Raw genomic sequence first — 17,753 nt, 5'->3', positions numbered from 1 at the left:
AGACAACTGCATCTTCACCAGTCTATCGTGTTAAAAAAAAAAAAAGTGTCTCGTTTGTGTTCATTCTGGTTTTAAGTCCAAAAAAGAAAAAAAAAGCCGGGATTTTTTTTTTTTTTTTTTTGACTAGCAACGCTCAGAACTCGGCGCTCGGACGAGGGAGCCGGCGGCGGCGGCGAGCGGACCCCGTTTCGGAGCGAGGCGGGCAGCGCGGGCCGGTCCTCGGGAGGTAAAGCTGGCGCCTCGGAGGAGCGGGAGAGCCCGAGGACGGTGGGAGCGGGCGGCCAAGCCCGAGCGGCCGCCGGGGGCCCGCGGCGCCCCCCGCCGCCCCCCGCGCGGGGCGGGGCAGGGGGCCAGCCCGCACCTGCGGGCGCCCGGGCGGCGGGGGGGGGGGGGGGGGGGACACGGGGACAGAGAAAGGGCCCTGTCACTCCGCCGGCACATCAGAGGCAGGTCCGCAGACAGGCTGGCGCCGCAGAGGAAGCTGCTATTTACCTCCGGCTGATAACGAATCAGGAACCGACACTCGCTGCGTGTTTGCTAATTGGCACCAAGAGAAGAAAGAAAGGGAGGAAAAAAGAAAAAAAAAAAGACAAGCTCTGTGTTAACTCTGTGCAGACAGGGCTGAAGTTTCCTCTCCCCCCAAAGGGCCGGGGAGGGGGAAGGCTCGGAGGGCAGCGGGGCGCCGGCGGTGCTCGGCGCTGCCGGCAGCGCGGCCGGGCCGCGCGCCCCGCCGGGGCGGCCCCGGCGGCCGGGCAGGGGGGCAGGGGAGCGGCTCGGGCGTGCGGCGGCTACTCACCTGGTGGAGGAGGCGTTAGTGACACAAACTTCTCTCGTCTTTGGAGCAGAGTTCAGAGGCGAGCTCGGCTGCCTGCGGAGAGCGGGGAGCGCGATCAGAGCCGCCTCGGCAGCGGGGGTCTCCCGCCCCCCACCCTTCCCGAGACCCCAAACCGGGCCGGACCAAGCAATCCCCCGGGGGCGCACACCCGGACCGGCACATCCACAACCCCCCCCCGCCCCCCCAGCCCGAAGCAGCCCTTACCTTGAGGGACAGCAGGGTGGCCTCGGAGGAAGGGTCGCGGCCCTTGGCCTCTTCCTCCAGCACGATCTGCAGGTCGAAGATGTAGTCGATGACGTGCTGGAGGATCTCCACCTGGCTCATCTTGGTGCCCTGCGGGATGCCCGGCACCAGCTCCCGCAGCTTGGAGTAGCAGTCGTTCATGTCGTAGAGCAGGTTCATGGGCTCCTCCAGCGCCGGGCTCTTGTTGCTGCTGCCCCGGGCGATGGCCAGGCTCTGGTCCGAGAGGCAGCACACGGCCTCGTAGCAGCTCCTCACGGACCGCACCGGGCTGATGGCTTTCATGGTGGGGCTGGCTGGGCCGGGCCGGGGCGGGCGGGGGGGGGGGGGGCGCCGAGGGCTGCCTTGCCGCGTCGCTGGGTGCCGCGACCGCTACGGCTCTGCTCGCCCCGCTGCTAGGACCTCGTAGCCACCGGACCGCGGAGCCACCAACCGCTCGGGCCCCCAAACCCTTGGACCTTCAACCCCCGGGACCTCACTGGCGCAGTAAGGAGGGGGCAGTGCGGGGCGGCCCTTTATATAGGCAGCGCGCCGGGGCCCCGCCCACTGCATGCAAATGAAGCGGTAAGCCCCTCCCTCGTATGCAAATGAGCACACAGGCCACGCCCTCCAAATGACCCTTGGTGTCCGTGGTGGCCCCACGGGTGGTGGGGGGGTGAGGGTAGGTGGCCCCGCAGGTTCCCATCCGCACCCTACAACACCATCCACGGGGCCGGACCCCAAAATCCCCCCTGGGGGGTGGGGTATCCAGCCCAGCTCCCCCTCTACCCCAGCCCCCCTTCCCCAGACCCCTGCGCCCCCCCCACCCCGGGCCGGTCCCCCCCTTCGCGGAGGTTTCTTTTCCGAGTTTTGGGGAGGGCGATGTTTTTTTTCCCCTTTACAGGGAGATCTCGTAGGAAATTAGTGCCGCCCTGTTCCTCAATTCGCTTCTCATATGACCTCCAGACTTTCTGGCGTCAGGAATTATCTTGTGACCAGAAGAAAAAAATTAATTGCGGTAAAGCTGAGGTTACGATGGAGAAACCAGATTTAGGTCAGCGACTGCGCTCCTGCGAGCGGGCTGCATTTTTTTTTTTCAGAGCGGGGAGGGGGAGCAGAGATTTATAGGCCCGGGGGCTTATTTCAGCCAGAACGATGGGGAGGGGAGGGCAAAACCCACCCAGCTGAGCCAGCGACCGGCCCAAAGAGTCCCCCGGCCCCAGGGCGAAGCCAGAGGGATGCCTGGTGCCCAGACCCCCAGGGGTGCTAAAACTCCTCTGACACCTACACTGTGAATCCCTGCAAAACCAAGGGCAGAGTGCCCCCCCCCACCTTTGGGGGAGGATTTGGGGGGGATTTCCGTGGTGTTTCCTGGGTTTTGGTACCGGGGGGGACCCAGGCGAGGGGCAGCAAGATGGGGACATCCCTGCCACCGGGGTGAAGGATACCTCGGGGCCCTGCTCGGGCCGGGTGGGTGGAGGGGGGGGGTTACAGGGGCACCTGGAGTAAATTACGCCTGCCCACAAAAGCAATTTCTTCCAGATCTGCCCAAATCCCCAAATATCGGTTGTGTTGAGTTTTCCTTCCCTTGCTTGCAAAGGAAACAAAACCCGATGGGTCCCGGGACCCCCAAAGCCACGGGGCAGCCGTGCTCTGCTCACTCTTCGCCATGGGGCTGCCCCGAGGCCCCCCAGAAAAGCACAGGAAAGCTGCAGCAAGCTACTTTTTTGGGTGCCCCCCCCACACCACCCTCCTTGCTCCTTTCCTGGGAAACGGCCTGCATGCAGAGGGTGGCAGCTTGGGAAGAGCCCCGGCGGCGGTGGCGGCACGGGCCGGCACGTTATTCCCATTATTTAAATACTCCTTAACCTGTTCCCGGGGGAGGCAGCAACAACCCGCTTGCCCCGACCCCCCCACCCACCCACCCAGCGGCTTTTGCAGAAACCCTCCCAGAGCCTCGCCTTTGCCTCAAGGGGTACCCGGACCCCCCCCACCCTGCGCCGTGTCCCCGTCATCCCCGTCCTCGCCGGGCTGCCGCGGTGGCACCGCTGACCCCGCTGTTCCCATGCCCGGCCCCGCTCGCCGCCCCCCATTTCCCAGGGGGGCGGGGGGGCTGAAAGGCTGCACCGGGGGCTTTTGTTTGCAGGGGGTTTTGTTGGCGGGCCGTTCCCACAGGCCCCGCTTGGGCGGCGGGACCCGCTGCCTTTGCCCAGCTGTGGCCCGGGCCCTCCAGCTGTGTTGATCTAACTCCCGGCCCCAGACAGCCTGGCGCCAGCCCTGCGCACGTCATGCATTCACACAGGGATGCGTGGCCAAGGCAACCTTCCCGCCGCCATGGCCACGGCGCGGCCCGGCCCCGCCAATGAGCGCCGGCACGGCACGCGGGGCGGCGCGGCGGCGCGGGGGGGGGGGGGGGGCGGCCGGCGCGCGAGCGAGCTGGCAGCGCGGGGACGTCGCCTCCCGCACACCCGCGCGACACCCCACTCCCCCCCCCCACACACACACACTGCCCGGCCGCCTCGCTTTTGCTTTGCAAACCCGCCGGGCTTAAACTCCGTCCCGACCCTGCACAGTGCTCTATTTATTTATTTATTTATTTATTAAAAAAAAAAAAAAGGCAGATTCCTCCCGCCAGCCCCGAATCGGGATATTCTCACTCCGGGCCAGCCGGGAAGGCAGATTTCTTGGCGCTGAGGAGAGAGAAGGGGGGGGGTGAAAAGGGAGCGAGAATGCTCCGGAGTGCAATGATTTCATGTTGAAAAGGGCCCACACTGCGTGCGTTATTAAAAAATAAAAAGGAAGAAAAGGACGAAGAAGCGCCAGGCTGGAACGGGGCATTCGCCCCACGCGCCAACTAGGCTCGCTGAGCCCCCAGGCCGGCAGCCTCGCCGGGGCCGGGGGGCGTCCGCGAGGGGCTCCCCCCACCCGAGCATCACCTCGAGCTGCCCGTCTCCCCACCGCCTCCCCCCCCCGCCGGCCCTTTTCCCGGGATCCGGTTGCTAACCCCGCGCAATTTGCCTCCACGCTGCGTTTCTGCAGACTTTCCCGCGGCTCGGGGCGCTTCCCGAGCAGCGCCCGCGAGGCTTTGCAGAACAGATCACCCCCCCCGCCCCAAATCCGTTTTTTCCCTTTATTTATTTATTTGTTTCCTCCCCTCCTCCTTAAATAAGTCCGTACAGGTGGCAGGATGTGAAGGACATAAACCAGAGGGGAAACGTCCCAGCGCGGCGCGCGCCGCGGGCAGGCGAGCGGGGCAGCGAGCCCCCGGCGCGGGGGGCAGCGCCGGCGCTTCGGGGCGATTCCTGCCGTTCGGCGAAGCCGGAGCGCGCCCGGCTCCGGGGAAGGGCTTTGGCCGGCGGAGGAGAGGAACGGAGACGTGGCAAACGCCCAAGCGCACTACAAAGGGAGGAATTCCTCCCCGGTGGTCATCTGGATTCACTTTCGGGACAAGGATGGGGTATAAATCCCACCGCGCGGTGATCTTCGGAGGCCCTTGGTACCTGTCCGGTTTTCAGGACCGAAGCGCGAGCGGGGCGAGCCCGGCGCGGGGGACCTCGGCCACCGAAGCGCGCTGCCCCGGAGCCCTGCAGGAGTTCAAACGCGCGCTTAAAGCGCCGGCTTCGATCCATTGATTTTAGCAGATGCCGCGAGTGAAATGTGGATGCTCCAGCCCCGGCTCCCGGCTCCCGGCTCCCGGCTCCGGCACAGACTCGCCAGCTCCGAGGCCGCAGGCCGGCGTGACACAGTGCGTTTTTGCAAAGCCCAAGTCCCTTCGGGGCCCCAGCTGCTGGCGCGACCGCCCCGGACCGCGGCCACCCTCGAGGGATCCCGCCGGGGCCGGGCCGGGGCCTCGGCCGGGAGGTCTCGGCGCGCTCGCTGGCCCTGCCGGCTCCCCGGCGTGGGTCAAAGCCCCCAAGTCCCTTCGTCTCGCTGGAAGAGGGACCGATCGCCGGGAGCTGGGCTGCCTCCAGATGCTTCTGGACAAAGCGGGACGGCGAACGGGATCCCCAGGCCTGGAGGAACTCCGTCAAGCAGCGCCGAGCGAGGCTGGAAGCGGTGGGAAGCCGACCTCCAGGCAGCCCCGCGCGCCTCGGTTTACCGGTACGCTGCCGAGCCGGGGCAGCCGCACCGGACCGAGGACGCGGCGGGCTTTCTGCGAGCCCGGCCGGAGAGCGCCGCTGTGCCGCGCGCGGGGAGAGCGGCAGCGCGGCCGGCGGCCCGCGGCGGTCACTAGGAGACCCGGCCGGGCCCCGGGGAATGCGAGAGCCCGGCCCCGGCGCTGTTTGGCCAGGGGATTAGCCCCCCCCCCCGGCACCCGTGGCAGAGCCGGTCAGATCCCCCCCCCCCCATCACCACCAGCCTTTCTGTGCCTCAGTTTCCCCAAGCTCTGGTGCCCCGCGCTGCGCAGCGCCTGGCGCCTCGGCCCCCGCAGACGGGCTCTCCCCGCCGGCCCCCGGCTCCCCACACGCGTGCGGCTGCTCCGCCAAGCCGGCCGGGTGGCTTCGCCCACCCCGGGAGCGCGGAGGGGACCGGGGACGTATTCCACGGCGCGTGCCGGGGGGAGGGGGCCGCGGGGCCCTGCAGGGCTCCTTGCCCCGGGGGGATGGAGCAGGGAAATGGGGGGTGTCGCTCTCCCAGATCTGAGATGGCTGCAGGGCAAGGAAGAGAAGAGCTCCAATGCCACTACCACCCCCCCCCCGGCTCTGGGGAAACTGAGGCACGGCCTGGGGAGCTACCCTGGGGGGGACCTCGGGCACAGGGCTGGTTGAACCTCGCCCATCCTCATTGCCTCAGTGAGATGGCACTTACCGTTTGCCCCCAGGGCCTCTGAAATTCGGGGTTCCTCAGCTCCCCCCCTGCCCTGTGCCACTGCCAAAGGAGAGCCAGCCCCACCTGCCCGTGCCTGCAGGCAGCGTGAAGCAACAGGACCCTGAAGGGCACATGTTGCTGGCCATCATTAGGGTTCAGAGTGAACAAGGGACAGCGAAGTCCCCTGAAGGGGGAGATGAGCACACACCTCTCTTCTCCCTCCCTCCAGGGGGACTAGCAGCTCCGTCTTTGGCTAGCTGCCCAGTCTGATCATTAGTCACCAGCCCTGTCCAGGAGAAAGGAGAGAGAGGATGTCACTTTGTCACGTAAGGAAAGGGGGACGGGGGCACGGAGGGGTCGGGCTGCGCAGCGGGGCTCTGCGCCCCACTGCTTGCAGCTCGGGGGAGAGGAAACTGCCCCATGGTGGGGTCCAAATCTAGCCTCCACCCTGAGCCACGCCGCAGGACTGGCAAACCCCGCGCGGCCCCGCGCCACCGCCAGCCCGGCCACCGCGGCCCCAGTGACCCGCTCCGTGCCTCAGTTTCCCCAGCCCCTCCGGGCCTGCTGGGAGCAGCGGCTCAGCTCCAGCCCCGCCACCTCCGTTGCAGGCTGTCGCCTGGCGGCGCCGGGAAGGAGAGGGCGAGAGGGAACCACAGCTTCCTCAGAGGAAGCAGGAGCGCTTTTCCAGGCCAAATCCCGGGCATCCGAAACATCCCTCCCCGAGGAGCCGCGGGGACAGGACGGCAGCAGGCGGGCGCCTGGCGGGTGACTCACGGCATCCTTGGAGGGAGCTGCCCCTCCGCCGGGCAGCGGCACGCGGAAGCCGGGGGTCCGCGGGAGGCAGCGCCCGGCCCCGGGCCCCCCGCAGCCCTTCCTCGGCCGGCCGGGAAGGGCGGGAGCGGGCCGGGAGCGGCCGGGCCAGCGCTAACAGCTGGCGGCCGCCGTTCCCAGAGCCGGCGCTCGGGATTCCCCGACAGCTGCTTCCTGCTGCCGGTATCTCACGGGCTCATCTGGGGGAGCTGGGACCGGCCGCCCGCTCGCCGCCTCCCCCCGCCGCTTCCTGCGCTGGCACGCCGGGCTCCGGCCTCCTTTCTCACGGCCTCCCCCCAAGGACGCCCGGAGCCTCCCCGGAGCAGAGAGATCCCCCAGGACCCAGCTCCATCCCTTTTCCTCTCCTTTCTCCCAGCGCATTGCTCTCAACCTCCCTCAAAATGCCCCGACTGCTGCAGCAGCCCCAGATGGGTCCCTCCAGCACCCCAGGGTGCTTTAGCCTCCCCCCCACCATGGGTGCTCCCGTCCCGCCTCCCTTTGCTCTGCCTCCTTTTCCCTTCATCCGCTCGATGCCTGCCCGGTCCTTTCCCTTGCCCGTGCAAAGGAGGAGGAGGAGGAGGAGGAGGCGGGCGCGAAGGACGGCCGTGCAGGTGGGAGCAGCTCTCTTGGCGGCTCCCAGCCGGGGCCCGGCGCAGGTGCAGGGACACTGGTGACTCAGAGGAGCCCGGGCCCCGCCGGCACGGGCGCCGCGAGCGAGGCGCCCGCCGCCTCCCACCCACGCTATCCTCCCGCGGCCGCGCGGAGGGAGGGGGCGGCGGGCGCCGCGGGCGGGCGGCTCCCGGCCCGGGGCGGCGCGGACGGCACCGCCGGGCGGATAAACGGAGGGGAAACCGAGGCACGGCGCCCGCGGAGAGCCCCCCGGGAAGGGTTTGGCCGGTCCCCGCAGGCCTCCTCCCTTCCTCAGCACCCCAAATTCCTCCCACCTCCCCCCCCAACCCCGGCTCCTGCCGAGCTGCGGGAGGATGTGGCTTTGCCAGGCTGCCTCGTTGCAGCGAGCAAGACCGTTAAAAATCACCACCCCCCCCCCGCCCCGGATAACCCCGGATCCCGCCGCCCGGCGCAGAATCGCCGCCGGCGTCCCACGGCGTGCCCTGGCAAAAGCGCCCCCCCCCCCCCAAAAAAAGCTGGGGCTCCCCGCCAGCTCCCTCCCGCTCCAAGCAGTGCTGCGGCCCCGGAGGGACCCCGGGGGCTCTGCCCGCCGCGAGCCGGGGAGGGGGCCGCCGGCCCCGCGCAGCCCCCCGGCCCGGCCCCCGTGGAAAAACACGGCGGGGAGGATGCTCTATCTCAGCACCCATCAGCCTCTAATAAACCCGCTTTATTTTTAGCTAAGGTGAAAGCCAGAGCAACCAACTCAAGAGTATTTTCCACTCACATCTGCATTTGTACAATTTGGGTTTCCTGTCGCGGTTTAGGCGCTTTTCAAAGCAGCCTGAATTGTTATTTTGTTCGCTCGGCGAAAAAGCCCTTCGCATCTCTCCGTCAATATAAATAACGCGTGCACATCCCCGCCGCGGGCCCGGGCGCCCGGCCGGCCCCGCGGCAGCGCCTCGGGGCGCCTCTTTCTCAGAACAGGGCTCAGAGCGGAGCCGTCGGCCGGGAAGCGCCGGCGGAGCCGGAGGCGCCGGCAGCGACGCTGCTCCGTGGGGCTGGGTGGGGTGGGGTGGGGGGGCTCGCACCCCCCCCCCCCCCCGGAGCTGATGGGTGCAAAGCGCCTGGGAAACGGGATGTTTTCCCCAGTGGGGAAACTGAGGCAGGCGAGGGGGCGAGAAGGGACCAGCTCGGCCCCTCTCATTCCTGGGGCTCGGAAAACATGATGGGCAGCAGGCACAGGCAGAAGCAATGGGGACAGGAGGGGGCCCATGACCCCCCACCCCTGTGTCACCGCGCAGGGTGACGGGTCCCGCTGTGCCACCCCGTGCCGTAGGGATGCGCCAAGCCGCCAGGCTGAGACCTTGCAAACTCGTCGCAGTCCTGCCCCAGGCCACGCTGGGACCGGCCGCCTGGAAGCGGCAGGGAGGGACAGACGGATGGGGCCGCGGTGGCACCTTGGCACCTCGCTCTGGGGGCAGCAGGTGGCTACGACCCCCCCCGGCCCCCTCCCCGTTTCCGCTGACACAGAGTTTCCACCCACCCAGGGCAGGAGCTGGGTGAGGGACGACAGCACGGCGGGAGGGACAGGACGGGAAGGACACCCCCCCCCCAAATCTCCTCTCCTCGAGCTGCTCCCCAAAAGGCCCCTTCCAGGAAAGGGGGGGACACAGGCAGCTTCTCCCCCCCCCAACACATCCCAGGGCTCCCCAAACCCATCGGTGCCGTGGGAGACTCCCCCATCCATCTCTCTGCTGGGAGACACCGTCTGCCCAGCCCTGCCTCAGCTTAAATATCCTCCGAGCCTTGATAAACCGCCAAAGCCTGGCAGATCCCCGCCGGCACCTCCCGCGCGCTGCCTCCCCCAGCGCTCCGGGAATCCGGCATGCCCGGCCTCCAGCAGCTGGGGATTGGGAAAAAACCCCGCGTGCATCCCAAGCCTGCGGGAAGGCACCCGCTATTCCTCCCTGCAGGCTCCCAGATGCAACAGTAATAATAATAATAATAATAATAATAATAATAATAATAAATAATAATAATAAATCTCCCTCTTTGCTTCAGTGCAAAAATGCCAAAGCCCCGAGGCAGCGCTGTGCCGGGGACAAGAGATGCCGCCGCCACTGCCGCACGTCCCCCAGGGCCGGGAGGATCCCCCTGGAGCCGGGGTCGAGCCCGCCGCCCCGGCCCGGCCCGATCCGATCTGATCCGATGCACTGGCCACGGCTTTCGCTCTTATTTAACTCCTTCTTCAAAAAACAAGCGGCGCCGCTGCAGCTGCAGGGCCAGGTGCCGAGAGCCCGTGCGGGGGGCCGGAAGCCGACCTGCCACTTTCTTGCTCCGGGCTTTCTTTTTTTTCTTTTTTTTTTTTTCTCTTTTTTCTTTTTTTTTCCCCTTTTCTCTCTCTCTTTTTTCTCCGTCGTTTCCCCGGGGTAATTTCACTTTCTGAAGAGGTGCTGTCCCCTCCTCAGTTTGGCGATGAGGAGCCACCAAAGGGCTCTGGCTCCCCGCTGTGCCCGGCATCTCCTGGATGCTCTGTCTGTCCGTCCGACCGGGCAATCAGAGCCCGGATGGGAGCAGCCGCGCGCGGCCGAAAACCTGCCCCAAAGGCTGGTAGCGAGGAAGGGCAGCGGGGGGAACGGGACAGGACACGTGTAACCCCCCCCCCCCCAGGGTGCACAGCACCTGCATGCACCCAGGGGACCCCCCCGTGTCACCCCTCCCTGGGCCCAGATGGACCCCGCGGGTGCCCCCCCCCACCCGAAAGCTGCCTTCTCACTTTTCTGCTTTCACTCACCCTCGGTGACCTTATCGGGGGGGGGGGGGGGCTTTCGGCTTCGTTTTCATTTCTCGTCACCCTTTTCTCTTTAAAACCAGGGCCACAAAACCAGCCCCGAATCCCGCTTCGTGCGAGGAGCGAAAGGGCGTCGGAGAGGCCAAGATCCCCCCCCCCGGCTCCCACCACGCAGGGGGACACGGGGACATCTCAAGGCATCCCCAAACATCGCGGTGGCTCCATGACCGCCGTTGCGGGCGGCATGCCCGGCCACGGCACTGTGGATGTCCGTCCGTCCGTCCGTCCTCCACCTGCCTGGGACGCGGAGGTTTCCCGCAGCCAGACCCGGCCCAGGACTCCTGGGCCACGGCCGCGCGCGGTTTCTGCGGTCCGGGCGGCCCTGGGGCCCCGCGGTGCCAACCCAGACCTGCCACCGCAGGGAAGACCCGCGCGTACAGCTCCGTGCACCCGGCACGGCGATGACCCCCCCCCAAGGGCAGCTCCTGGGGCAGCCTACGCGGGCGAGGGAGGGCGCAGACCCCAGCCACCCCCATGCCCACCGGCCAGGCCCTCCCTGACAGCCCCCTCAGCACCTCCCCATCGCGCACCTGGGGCCACCTGCAGCCCGGATGGGGCTAATAGGGGCCGCTGACCCTTCGGTGGCCGGTGTGGGGCACGCGCCACCCCCCAGCGCATCCCGGGATGTGGCTGTCACCGCTTCTGCAGCAGCTGGGAGAAGGCGATATAGGGAGAAATGTGATCTTTGGGGCCTTTCTGGGATCCAAGGTCTCCCCTTTGCCCCCCAGGAGCTCTCTGCCAGTTCATCCCGGTGCTGCCCAGTTGCCCCAGTAGCTCTGGGCAGGCCGGGATGCAAAGGGCTGAGGCGGTGGGAAGCAGTGGGGGGGTTCCCACAGCCCAGAGCTGGGGAGACCCCGGCTGCCACGGACACGGGGTGAATCTCTCAGGGTGCCAGCACGGTGCTGAGGCTCTGCCCGGGGGGGGGGGTTATTTGGGGTGCACCCCACGGTGGGGCTGAGCCTCCTCCCAGGCACCAGGGCTGTGCAGAGGGGTTGTGGCATGGGGGGTCCCAAGCCGTCCCCCATGGGCAGAGGGCTGGGGGAGCTGTGCAAGGTGGTCCCTTTCCCAGGACCCCCTCAAGGGAAGGGCTTTTGGGGCAGGCACCATCTGGGCTCCCAGGGTGGTTTGGGGGAGCCAGGGGTGCAGGATTGGTGCAAAGGCCCCGTGGTGTTGCAGAGCTGAGCCCAGCAACGGCGGGGACCCTGCGGAGGGGCTGCAGGTGAGCGGTGGCAGGAGGGCATGGCGGGGACCAGCACCCACCCTGGGGGGGTCCTGACCCCCAAAGTCCTTCTGGGTGCTCAGCTCCAGCTGCCTGGCCAGGCCGGGGCTCAGGCAGCTCCTGGCCTGGGAGCAGTGGAAGGACTGGGAAGGGATGTCCCCATCACCCGCTCTTGCCACCCAACCCTGGGCCACGGCAGGGGCAGGGTTTGGGGACAGGAGGGATGCGGTCAGGAAGGGTGGCAGGCTGAGGACCCAGAGCATCCCTCTGGGCCCCCCCCCAGACCACGCATGGGCCCAGGGAGACCCACGCACACCCACAGCCCCCGGAGGGCTGGAGGATGCTGCCTGGGCGGGGAGGTGGGTGGGGGAGAACGTCCCATCTCCCCGTCGTGTGCACCCGGGCTCCCGCAGGCACCGAGGGGTGCCGTTGGCCCGTCCCCTCCCGCCCTCACTCCTGCGCGAGTGTGAAGGGGCTGCACGCGCTGTGCGAGGGGGCGTGTGGGCAGGCATGGGTGCCTGCATGTGCACGGAGGGCACGTGTGCTAGGCGCAAAGGGCCTGCACACGTGTGTGCGAGGGGTGTGCCGTGGGGGTTGCGCATGACTGGGGGGGGGTGTGCATGAGTGTGTGATGGCTGCGTTTGCGTGAGGTGCGTGTGCATGCGCACGTGAGTCACTGCGTGTGTGCATGTGGTGGGCACGTATGCATATCTGCGATGTGCACATGGGTTAGCGTGTGCGTGTGCATGCGCGGGCACGTATGTGCACGCATGTACCTGTGCACGCCCTGCCTGCTCCGCCGTAAGTACCCGCGTGCGCACGCATTCCCTGCCCGCGCCGTAAGTACCCGCATGCGCACGCATTCCCTTCACGAGCCGCTGCTGCCCCCTGGCGGACGGAGGCGCCGCGGGACTCGACACTGCCCCCTGCCGGCCGGCGGTGGGACCCACCCCCCACCCCGGGCCACCAGCCCCTGGACCACTGACCACCCGCAGGCCACCAGCCCCTGTGCCCCACCAGCCCCCAGGACCACTGATCCCCCCCCTAAGGCCACCAGCCCCTGTGCCCCATCAGCCCCCAGGACCACTCATCCCCCCCTAAGGCCACCAGCCCCTGTGCCCCATCAGCCCCCAGGACCACTCATCCCCCCCCTAAGGCCACCAGCCCCCAGGACCACTGATCCCCTGAGGCCACCAACCCCCTGTGTCCTACCAGCCTCCTGGACCACCAGCCCCAGTGCCACAGGGACCACCAGCCCCCAGCCCACCATGGTCCCTGTCATGGCCCAAGCCCCACCAGGGTGCCCCTGCTGTCCCCATGGCTACACCCATGGAATCGGACAGGACAGGGTGGGGGGAAACACAGCTTTAATTGTGCCTGGGTGAAACAGGGTAGCACAGGCGAGGGGACAAGCCAGCACCACCATCCCCGGGGACGTGGAGGTGGCCACGGGCCACGGGAGCTGTCTGCAGGCCGGTGTGGGAGCCCTCCTCCACCCCTGGGAGAGAGGTAGCGAGGAAGAGGAAGGCAAGGAAGAGCCAAGGCCAAGGGCTCCGGTGGCATCACGGGACGATGGGGCAGGTGACGCCGGTGCCCTTGAGGCTGCAGGAGGCGGCGGGCACCTTGTGCAGGTACTGCTGGTGGCGGTCCTCGGCGTAGAAGAAGTCGCCGGCCGGCTCGACAGCGGTGGTGATGGCCCCCCGCTGCCGCTTGCTCAGCTCCTAGGAGCAGGCAGAGGGGAGGAGGCGCCTGGACCCCCGGCACCCGCATCGGCGTGATGCTGGGCAGGGCTGCGAGGGGGTGGGGGGCTCCTCACTCTGCGTCCCCATACAGCCCCCCATGAGGTGTCTGCTCCTTTGGGGTAACAGGTGCCCTATTGCTTTTGCCCCAGACAAACTGGGCCAGGGCAAAACCTGCTCCCTTCACCTCAGTAAAAAGTCCCAGTGAGGGTCCTGCTGCCCCCAGATCAGGGTCTGTGCCCCCCTCCCTACCTCCTGGTAAGCTGCCATGCTCCGGCGGGCGGCTTTGCCCTGCTCGGGGCCCAGGGTGTAGATGACGGATCGGTACTGGGTGCCCACGTCCTCCTGCTGCCTCATGCCTGGGGAGGAAAAGCACCCGGGAGGGGGTGACGGGCACTCGCCGAGCCCGATCCTGCCGGGAGGCAACAAGCACCCTTCGGGGGGGGGGGACCGAGGCACAGAGGGGGGGCACAGCTGCAGAGAGGCAGCATGAGGGTGGGCGCTGGGATATCTGGGGCTTAATCCTGCCTCGGCTCTGCACCCCCCAGCCCCAGGGCTGTGCCCTTCCCCGTGCCTCAGTTTCCCCATCCTGCCCTTCGTGGCTTGTGGGGAGCCAGGATCGGGGGTCCGGGGGCAATAAGGGAGCCCTGGGTCTCTAGGAGCCCCTGCACAGAGCACCAAGGGACGGAGACGTGACGGCCCCTGGGGCCAGCGCCTGGGCAGGGCTCTGGGGCAGCCCCCGGGGCTGAGCCGGGACGTGTCGCCGCCGTCCGGCCCCGCGGTTCGGCCCTACCTTGCGTGGGGTCGTGGTTCTCCCAGAAGACCTTGAGCAGCTCCTCATAGCTGATCTTCCGGGGGTCAAAGACAACCCTGACCACCTCCGCGTGCCCGGTCAGCCCTGCGGGGCGAGAGCGAGCCCTGCGCCCACTGGCAAAGACGTGACACTCGTGCAAAAAAACAGGAGCGTTGGTAAGGGTTGCATGGAGGGGGCCCAGGGTCTCCCGGAGGGGCTCTGGCACCCCAGGAGCTCCCATACGCCTCCCCCCGAGCCTGCTCCCCCTCTGCATCGTGTTAAATCCCCAGCTGGAGACAGCAGCCACGGATAATTTTTCTTGCAGACGGCTAATCCTCCGCAGCGCCCCGTGCAAAACGTTTCTGCAGATAAGCCAGGCAGCCGCCTGTCCAGGCTGGGGGAGACTTGGGGGGCTGGGATGGGGGTAAAGGGGGGGGATCAGCACATGACCTCACTGGAGGGCATCCCACGGGAGCGGGGTCCTGCCACACTCTGGGAGCGAACCCGAGGCACGGACCCAGTGCCGGGACCCGCGGAGCTGAGCCGGGCGCCCGGGGGCGGAGGAAACGCAGCCAAAACGGCCCTGGCTGCCCCGAGCGCCCGGGGGGGGCTGGCGGCCTGCTGCAGCCTCCCCGTCTGCCGCCGCAGCCTAAGCCGGCTCCAAGCGGATCAGTGCAAGGTGGGGGCCGCGGGGCCCGGCGTCGCACCCGTGCTGGCCCCCCCCCCACAAAAAAAATCCCACCCGGCCACCCGCTCCCGGCCTTGCAGCGAACGCTGGTGCTTGGACCCAGCAAGGGCTGGACTGTGGCAAGGCGGCAACCGTGCACCGTTCGGCGTCCGCCCCGCTGCCGCCCGCCACGGGCCCCGCTCTGCCCCGGGGCCCCGTGCAATCCAGCGGCGCCTTGTAGCCTCCTTTGCAAGACTCCTGGGGGCCGCCAAGGGCTTAACGCAGCCCGGCGACGTCCCCGGGACGTGGCTGCGTGCGGCTCCCCAGCCCGCTCGTGCCGCTGGCAGGGCTGAAGGTTGGCAGGTTCAGTCCCCTGAGCCCTCTGCCCCCGCGGTGCCCGGACGGGTGATCTCCCGCCCCGGGGCGTGCAGGAGCACTCGGGGGTCCCCGGCGCTGCGCGGGAGGAGAGGAGCCGATGGCTACCTGAGCGGACCTCTTCGTAGGTGGGGTTGGGGGTGAAGCCTCCTGCGAAGCCCACTTGGGTGGAGAAGACCCCCGGTGTCTTCCAGAAGAGCTGCTCTGCTCCCCAGAAGCACCCCATGCCTGCAGGGAGACGGGTGCAAGGAGAGGTTCACGCCAGGGCGGCCCCCGACCGCCCCGAGGCCTCCCCCCCCCGGCCAGGAGAGCATGAGGAACGGCCCCGAGGGGGTTTCGCCCCCAACCAGCGCCCAGGCCTGGCCACTCGGGATCCCCGTGGCAGCCAGGGTGCCCCCAGCAGCGGGGAAAATCACTCACCAAAAATTGCCAGCTGCATCTCGGTGGGAAACGGCGGGAGCGTGGGGTTCCCACTGACGGCGTGCGTGACTGGAGCGGGGAGAGACGCGGGGTCAGCACCCCCCCAGCCCGTTTCGGAAGGACCCGGCCGTGTCCCCTCTGCTCGCAGCCCCGACACGGCCCCGGGCCGCCGCTCGCGGCCCCCGCTTGATGCAGGGCTTGAGCTTCGGGCACCAGAAAGCCGAGGAAAACCCGTCCACGGGTCTCACAAGCGGAAGAGGGAGCAGTGGGAGCTCGCTAGTGCCGGGGTGCAAGGCTCACCCCGCCGCTGCGGGTCCCCCCCCCAGCACCGTCCCCTGCTTGTGCCCCCGGGCGCGGGGAGCCGGCAAGGGGGCACCGCTAGGAGGAAGCTGGTACGAAACTGCAGCAGTCGCCTCTCGGCGATCCCCGGTGCCCCCCAGCAGCAGGCACCGAGCGGGGGCCATCCCCGTCCCCATCCCCGTCCCTGCCAGCTCCTCCACCGGCCTGGCTCCTGCACGTCACCCTCATCCTGACCCGACCTGGACCCTGAGCCAGCCGGGGGCGTCATCAGAGCGCTGCAGCCCGCCGTGGGGATGCTCAGGCTCGCCGCGCCGCCGCAGTGGGGCGTTTGGGCCTGGGAGCGGGCTGCCCCGGGGTGGGGGGGCTGGCGGCCATGGCGGGGGGGGGGAGGAGGAGGAGGAGGAAGGCTGCTGGGCATCCTCCGGGCTGCATTGCCTAGCAACCCCCTCCTTTGCCACGGCAAACACGGCCCCCCATCCGCATCCCCGTCCCACCCAGCCGACCTGGCCCCGCTCCTGGCAGGGGTCCATCCTGCGGCAGCCCCCCCCCCCCAAGCTGTGGGTCACACCGGGGTCCCACATGGTGGCAGGATGCTCCAGGGGTTGGGAACTCCCCTTCCCCACGGGCATCGAGGAGCAGTAACTCGATACGCAGCTGACTTCGCTCCCACACCGGCCCAGAACATCCCAGTGCGTGACTGGAGCCCTCACCGCTACCGAGACCCGTTTAAAGCCTGCAAGTGCCAGGTCTGACACTGGTTCCCGTCACCGCTTTGCCACAGGCTGCCTGGCCGGCAGCAAAGGGAAGCTGAGACCTGGCTGCTCGGGACACTTGTGGAGCACTAACGCCCCACTGCCCCTGCCTTCCTCCATGCTCCCCACGTCTGGGGAGTCCATGGACCCCCCCAGCCCTCTGTGTCCCGCTCTGTCCCCTGCGAGGCCTCGCTGGAGGTGCAGTCGTCCCCATAAGCAAACCCGAGGGTCACTGTATCTCTACGGGGCTGGAGGACCTGCCCCACCTCCATCCCCCCACCCCACCCCAGGCATGTCCAGGTGACAGCGACCGGCCTGGGAGGGGGAAAGGCCTGGATCGAAGCACCCCGACTCTGCACCAGCCGCGGTGCCAGGGACGCTGCAGCTCCCTGCCCCGGACTTCACCTTCCCACCAGGCTCCAGGGCCGCAGTCGTCCCCCCGCAGCACAGACGCCACGGGGGCAGCCCCCCAAAACCGCTGCAGGGCTCAGCCAGGTGCCAGCCCGCTGCCTGGCCCCGGGGAGCCCCCCAGCACCCACAGCCCTGCTGGCTCGCCCCACGGGCAGCCCAGGGTACCTGACACCGGCAGCGGCTCCGCTCTGCCCGGCAGAGCCTCCGCGGGGCTGGGAAGCACCGTGTGACCCGGCATCGCTCCCGCTGCAACATAAGCCGTCCCAGCCGAGCTGGCTGCAACTTTGGACTGGGAGGAGGGACCCGCGGGTGCTGGGAGGGGCACTGGGCCGTGCTGGGAGGGAGCCAGTACACCCCTGGAGAGCCTGGTGTCCCCATCCCGGGGGCTGACTGTCCCCCTGGGGTCTGGCTGGGTGTTATCGCGCATCCCGGGAGCAGGAGGAGGCCAGACAAGGTCCATGGCTCGGCACAGGGCAGAGCCCACTCCTCGGGCTGCCCAAGGCTGTCAGACACCCCAACCACGACATCGAGGTCTCTGAGGCTGAGGGCACGAGCTGGATTAGGAGCTGAGATGGAGGAAGGAGCAGATAGACCCTGGCAAACGGCCCTGCGGGATCCCAGCTGGGGGATGGAGACCCCGGTCTGGAGCACCGTGGGGTGGGACAAGGCAGGGGAGCAGGGAGCACCCAGGGCCTGGGGCTGGTTTTGAGGCCGTGGGCACATCGTGGGCCTAATTTAGCGATATGCAGCTGCAGAGAGGTGGGAGGGGGGTGGCAGCAGGACACCTGGGCTCTCCTCTGCTGATTTGCTCTCAGCCTGCATGCTTTCTCCTCCTCTCTAGGTCTCATTTTCTGCCTTTCCATCTCTCTCCCTGCAGGGAGAATTGGATTTTACTGCCTGTTTCAGTTAAGCAGCGAGCTGGGGAGAAGAGGGAAAACACACAT

General features: G+C 68.0%; 2 protein-coding genes across 2 annotated transcripts; both read right to left on the bottom strand.

Annotated features, from left to right (window-relative positions):
* Positions 1 to 361: 361 nt before the first annotated feature.
* ID3 (inhibitor of DNA binding 3) lies at positions 362 to 1,576 on the bottom strand. The gene is made up of 3 exons (XM_062594073.1): positions 1,040 to 1,576; positions 797 to 868; positions 362 to 537 (listed from the first exon to the last, which is right to left on the bottom strand). Exons 1-2 carry the CDS (start codon positions 1,358 to 1,360, stop codon positions 812 to 814), a joined length of 378 nt encoding a protein of 125 aa, XP_062450057.1. The 5' UTR covers positions 1,361 to 1,576; the 3' UTR covers positions 362 to 537; positions 797 to 811.
* Positions 1,577 to 12,914: 11,338 nt separating this feature from the next.
* LOC134150367 (peptide methionine sulfoxide reductase MsrA-like) lies at positions 12,915 to 17,047 on the bottom strand. Its single transcript, XM_062594252.1, has 6 exons — positions 16,975 to 17,047; positions 15,347 to 15,415; positions 15,035 to 15,154; positions 13,885 to 13,989; positions 13,344 to 13,450; positions 12,915 to 13,073 (listed from the first exon to the last, which is right to left on the bottom strand). Exons 1-6 carry the CDS (start codon positions 17,045 to 17,047, stop codon positions 12,915 to 12,917), a joined length of 633 nt encoding a protein of 210 aa, XP_062450236.1.
* Positions 17,048 to 17,753: the final 706 nt, after the last annotated feature.

The sequence above is a fragment of the Rhea pennata genome, chromosome 23 (assembly GCF_028389875.1).
Source record: "Rhea pennata isolate bPtePen1 chromosome 23, bPtePen1.pri, whole genome shotgun sequence".
NCBI classification, from domain to species: Eukaryota; Metazoa; Chordata; class Aves; order Rheiformes; family Rheidae; genus Rhea; species Rhea pennata.
The sequence above is the reverse complement of the archived record's forward strand: the minus strand, read 5'-3'. Positions and strand labels throughout refer to the sequence as shown.

Excerpts from the sequence above, each read along its gene's own strand:
- ID3 (XM_062594073.1), bottom strand. The coding sequence starts at position 1,360 with ATGAAAGCCATCAGCCCGGTGCGGTCCGTGAGGAGCTGCTACGAGGCC. Across the intron at positions 869-1,039 it reads CCACCCTGCTGTCCCTCAAG|GCAGCCGAGCTCGCCTCTGA; the intron begins GTAAGGGCTGCT and ends CGCTCTCCGCAG.
- LOC134150367 (XM_062594252.1), bottom strand. The coding sequence starts at position 17,047 with ATGCCGGGTCACACGGTGCTTCCCAGCCCCGCGGAGGCTCTGCCGGGC. Across the intron at positions 13,990-15,034 it reads CTACGAAGAGGTCCGCTCAG|GGCTGACCGGGCACGCGGAG; the intron begins GTAGCCATCGGC and ends CTCGCCCCGCAG. Across the intron at positions 13,074-13,343 it reads GCATGGCAGCTTACCAGGAG|GAGCTGAGCAAGCGGCAGCG; the intron begins GTAGGGAGGGGG and ends GCCTGCTCCTAG.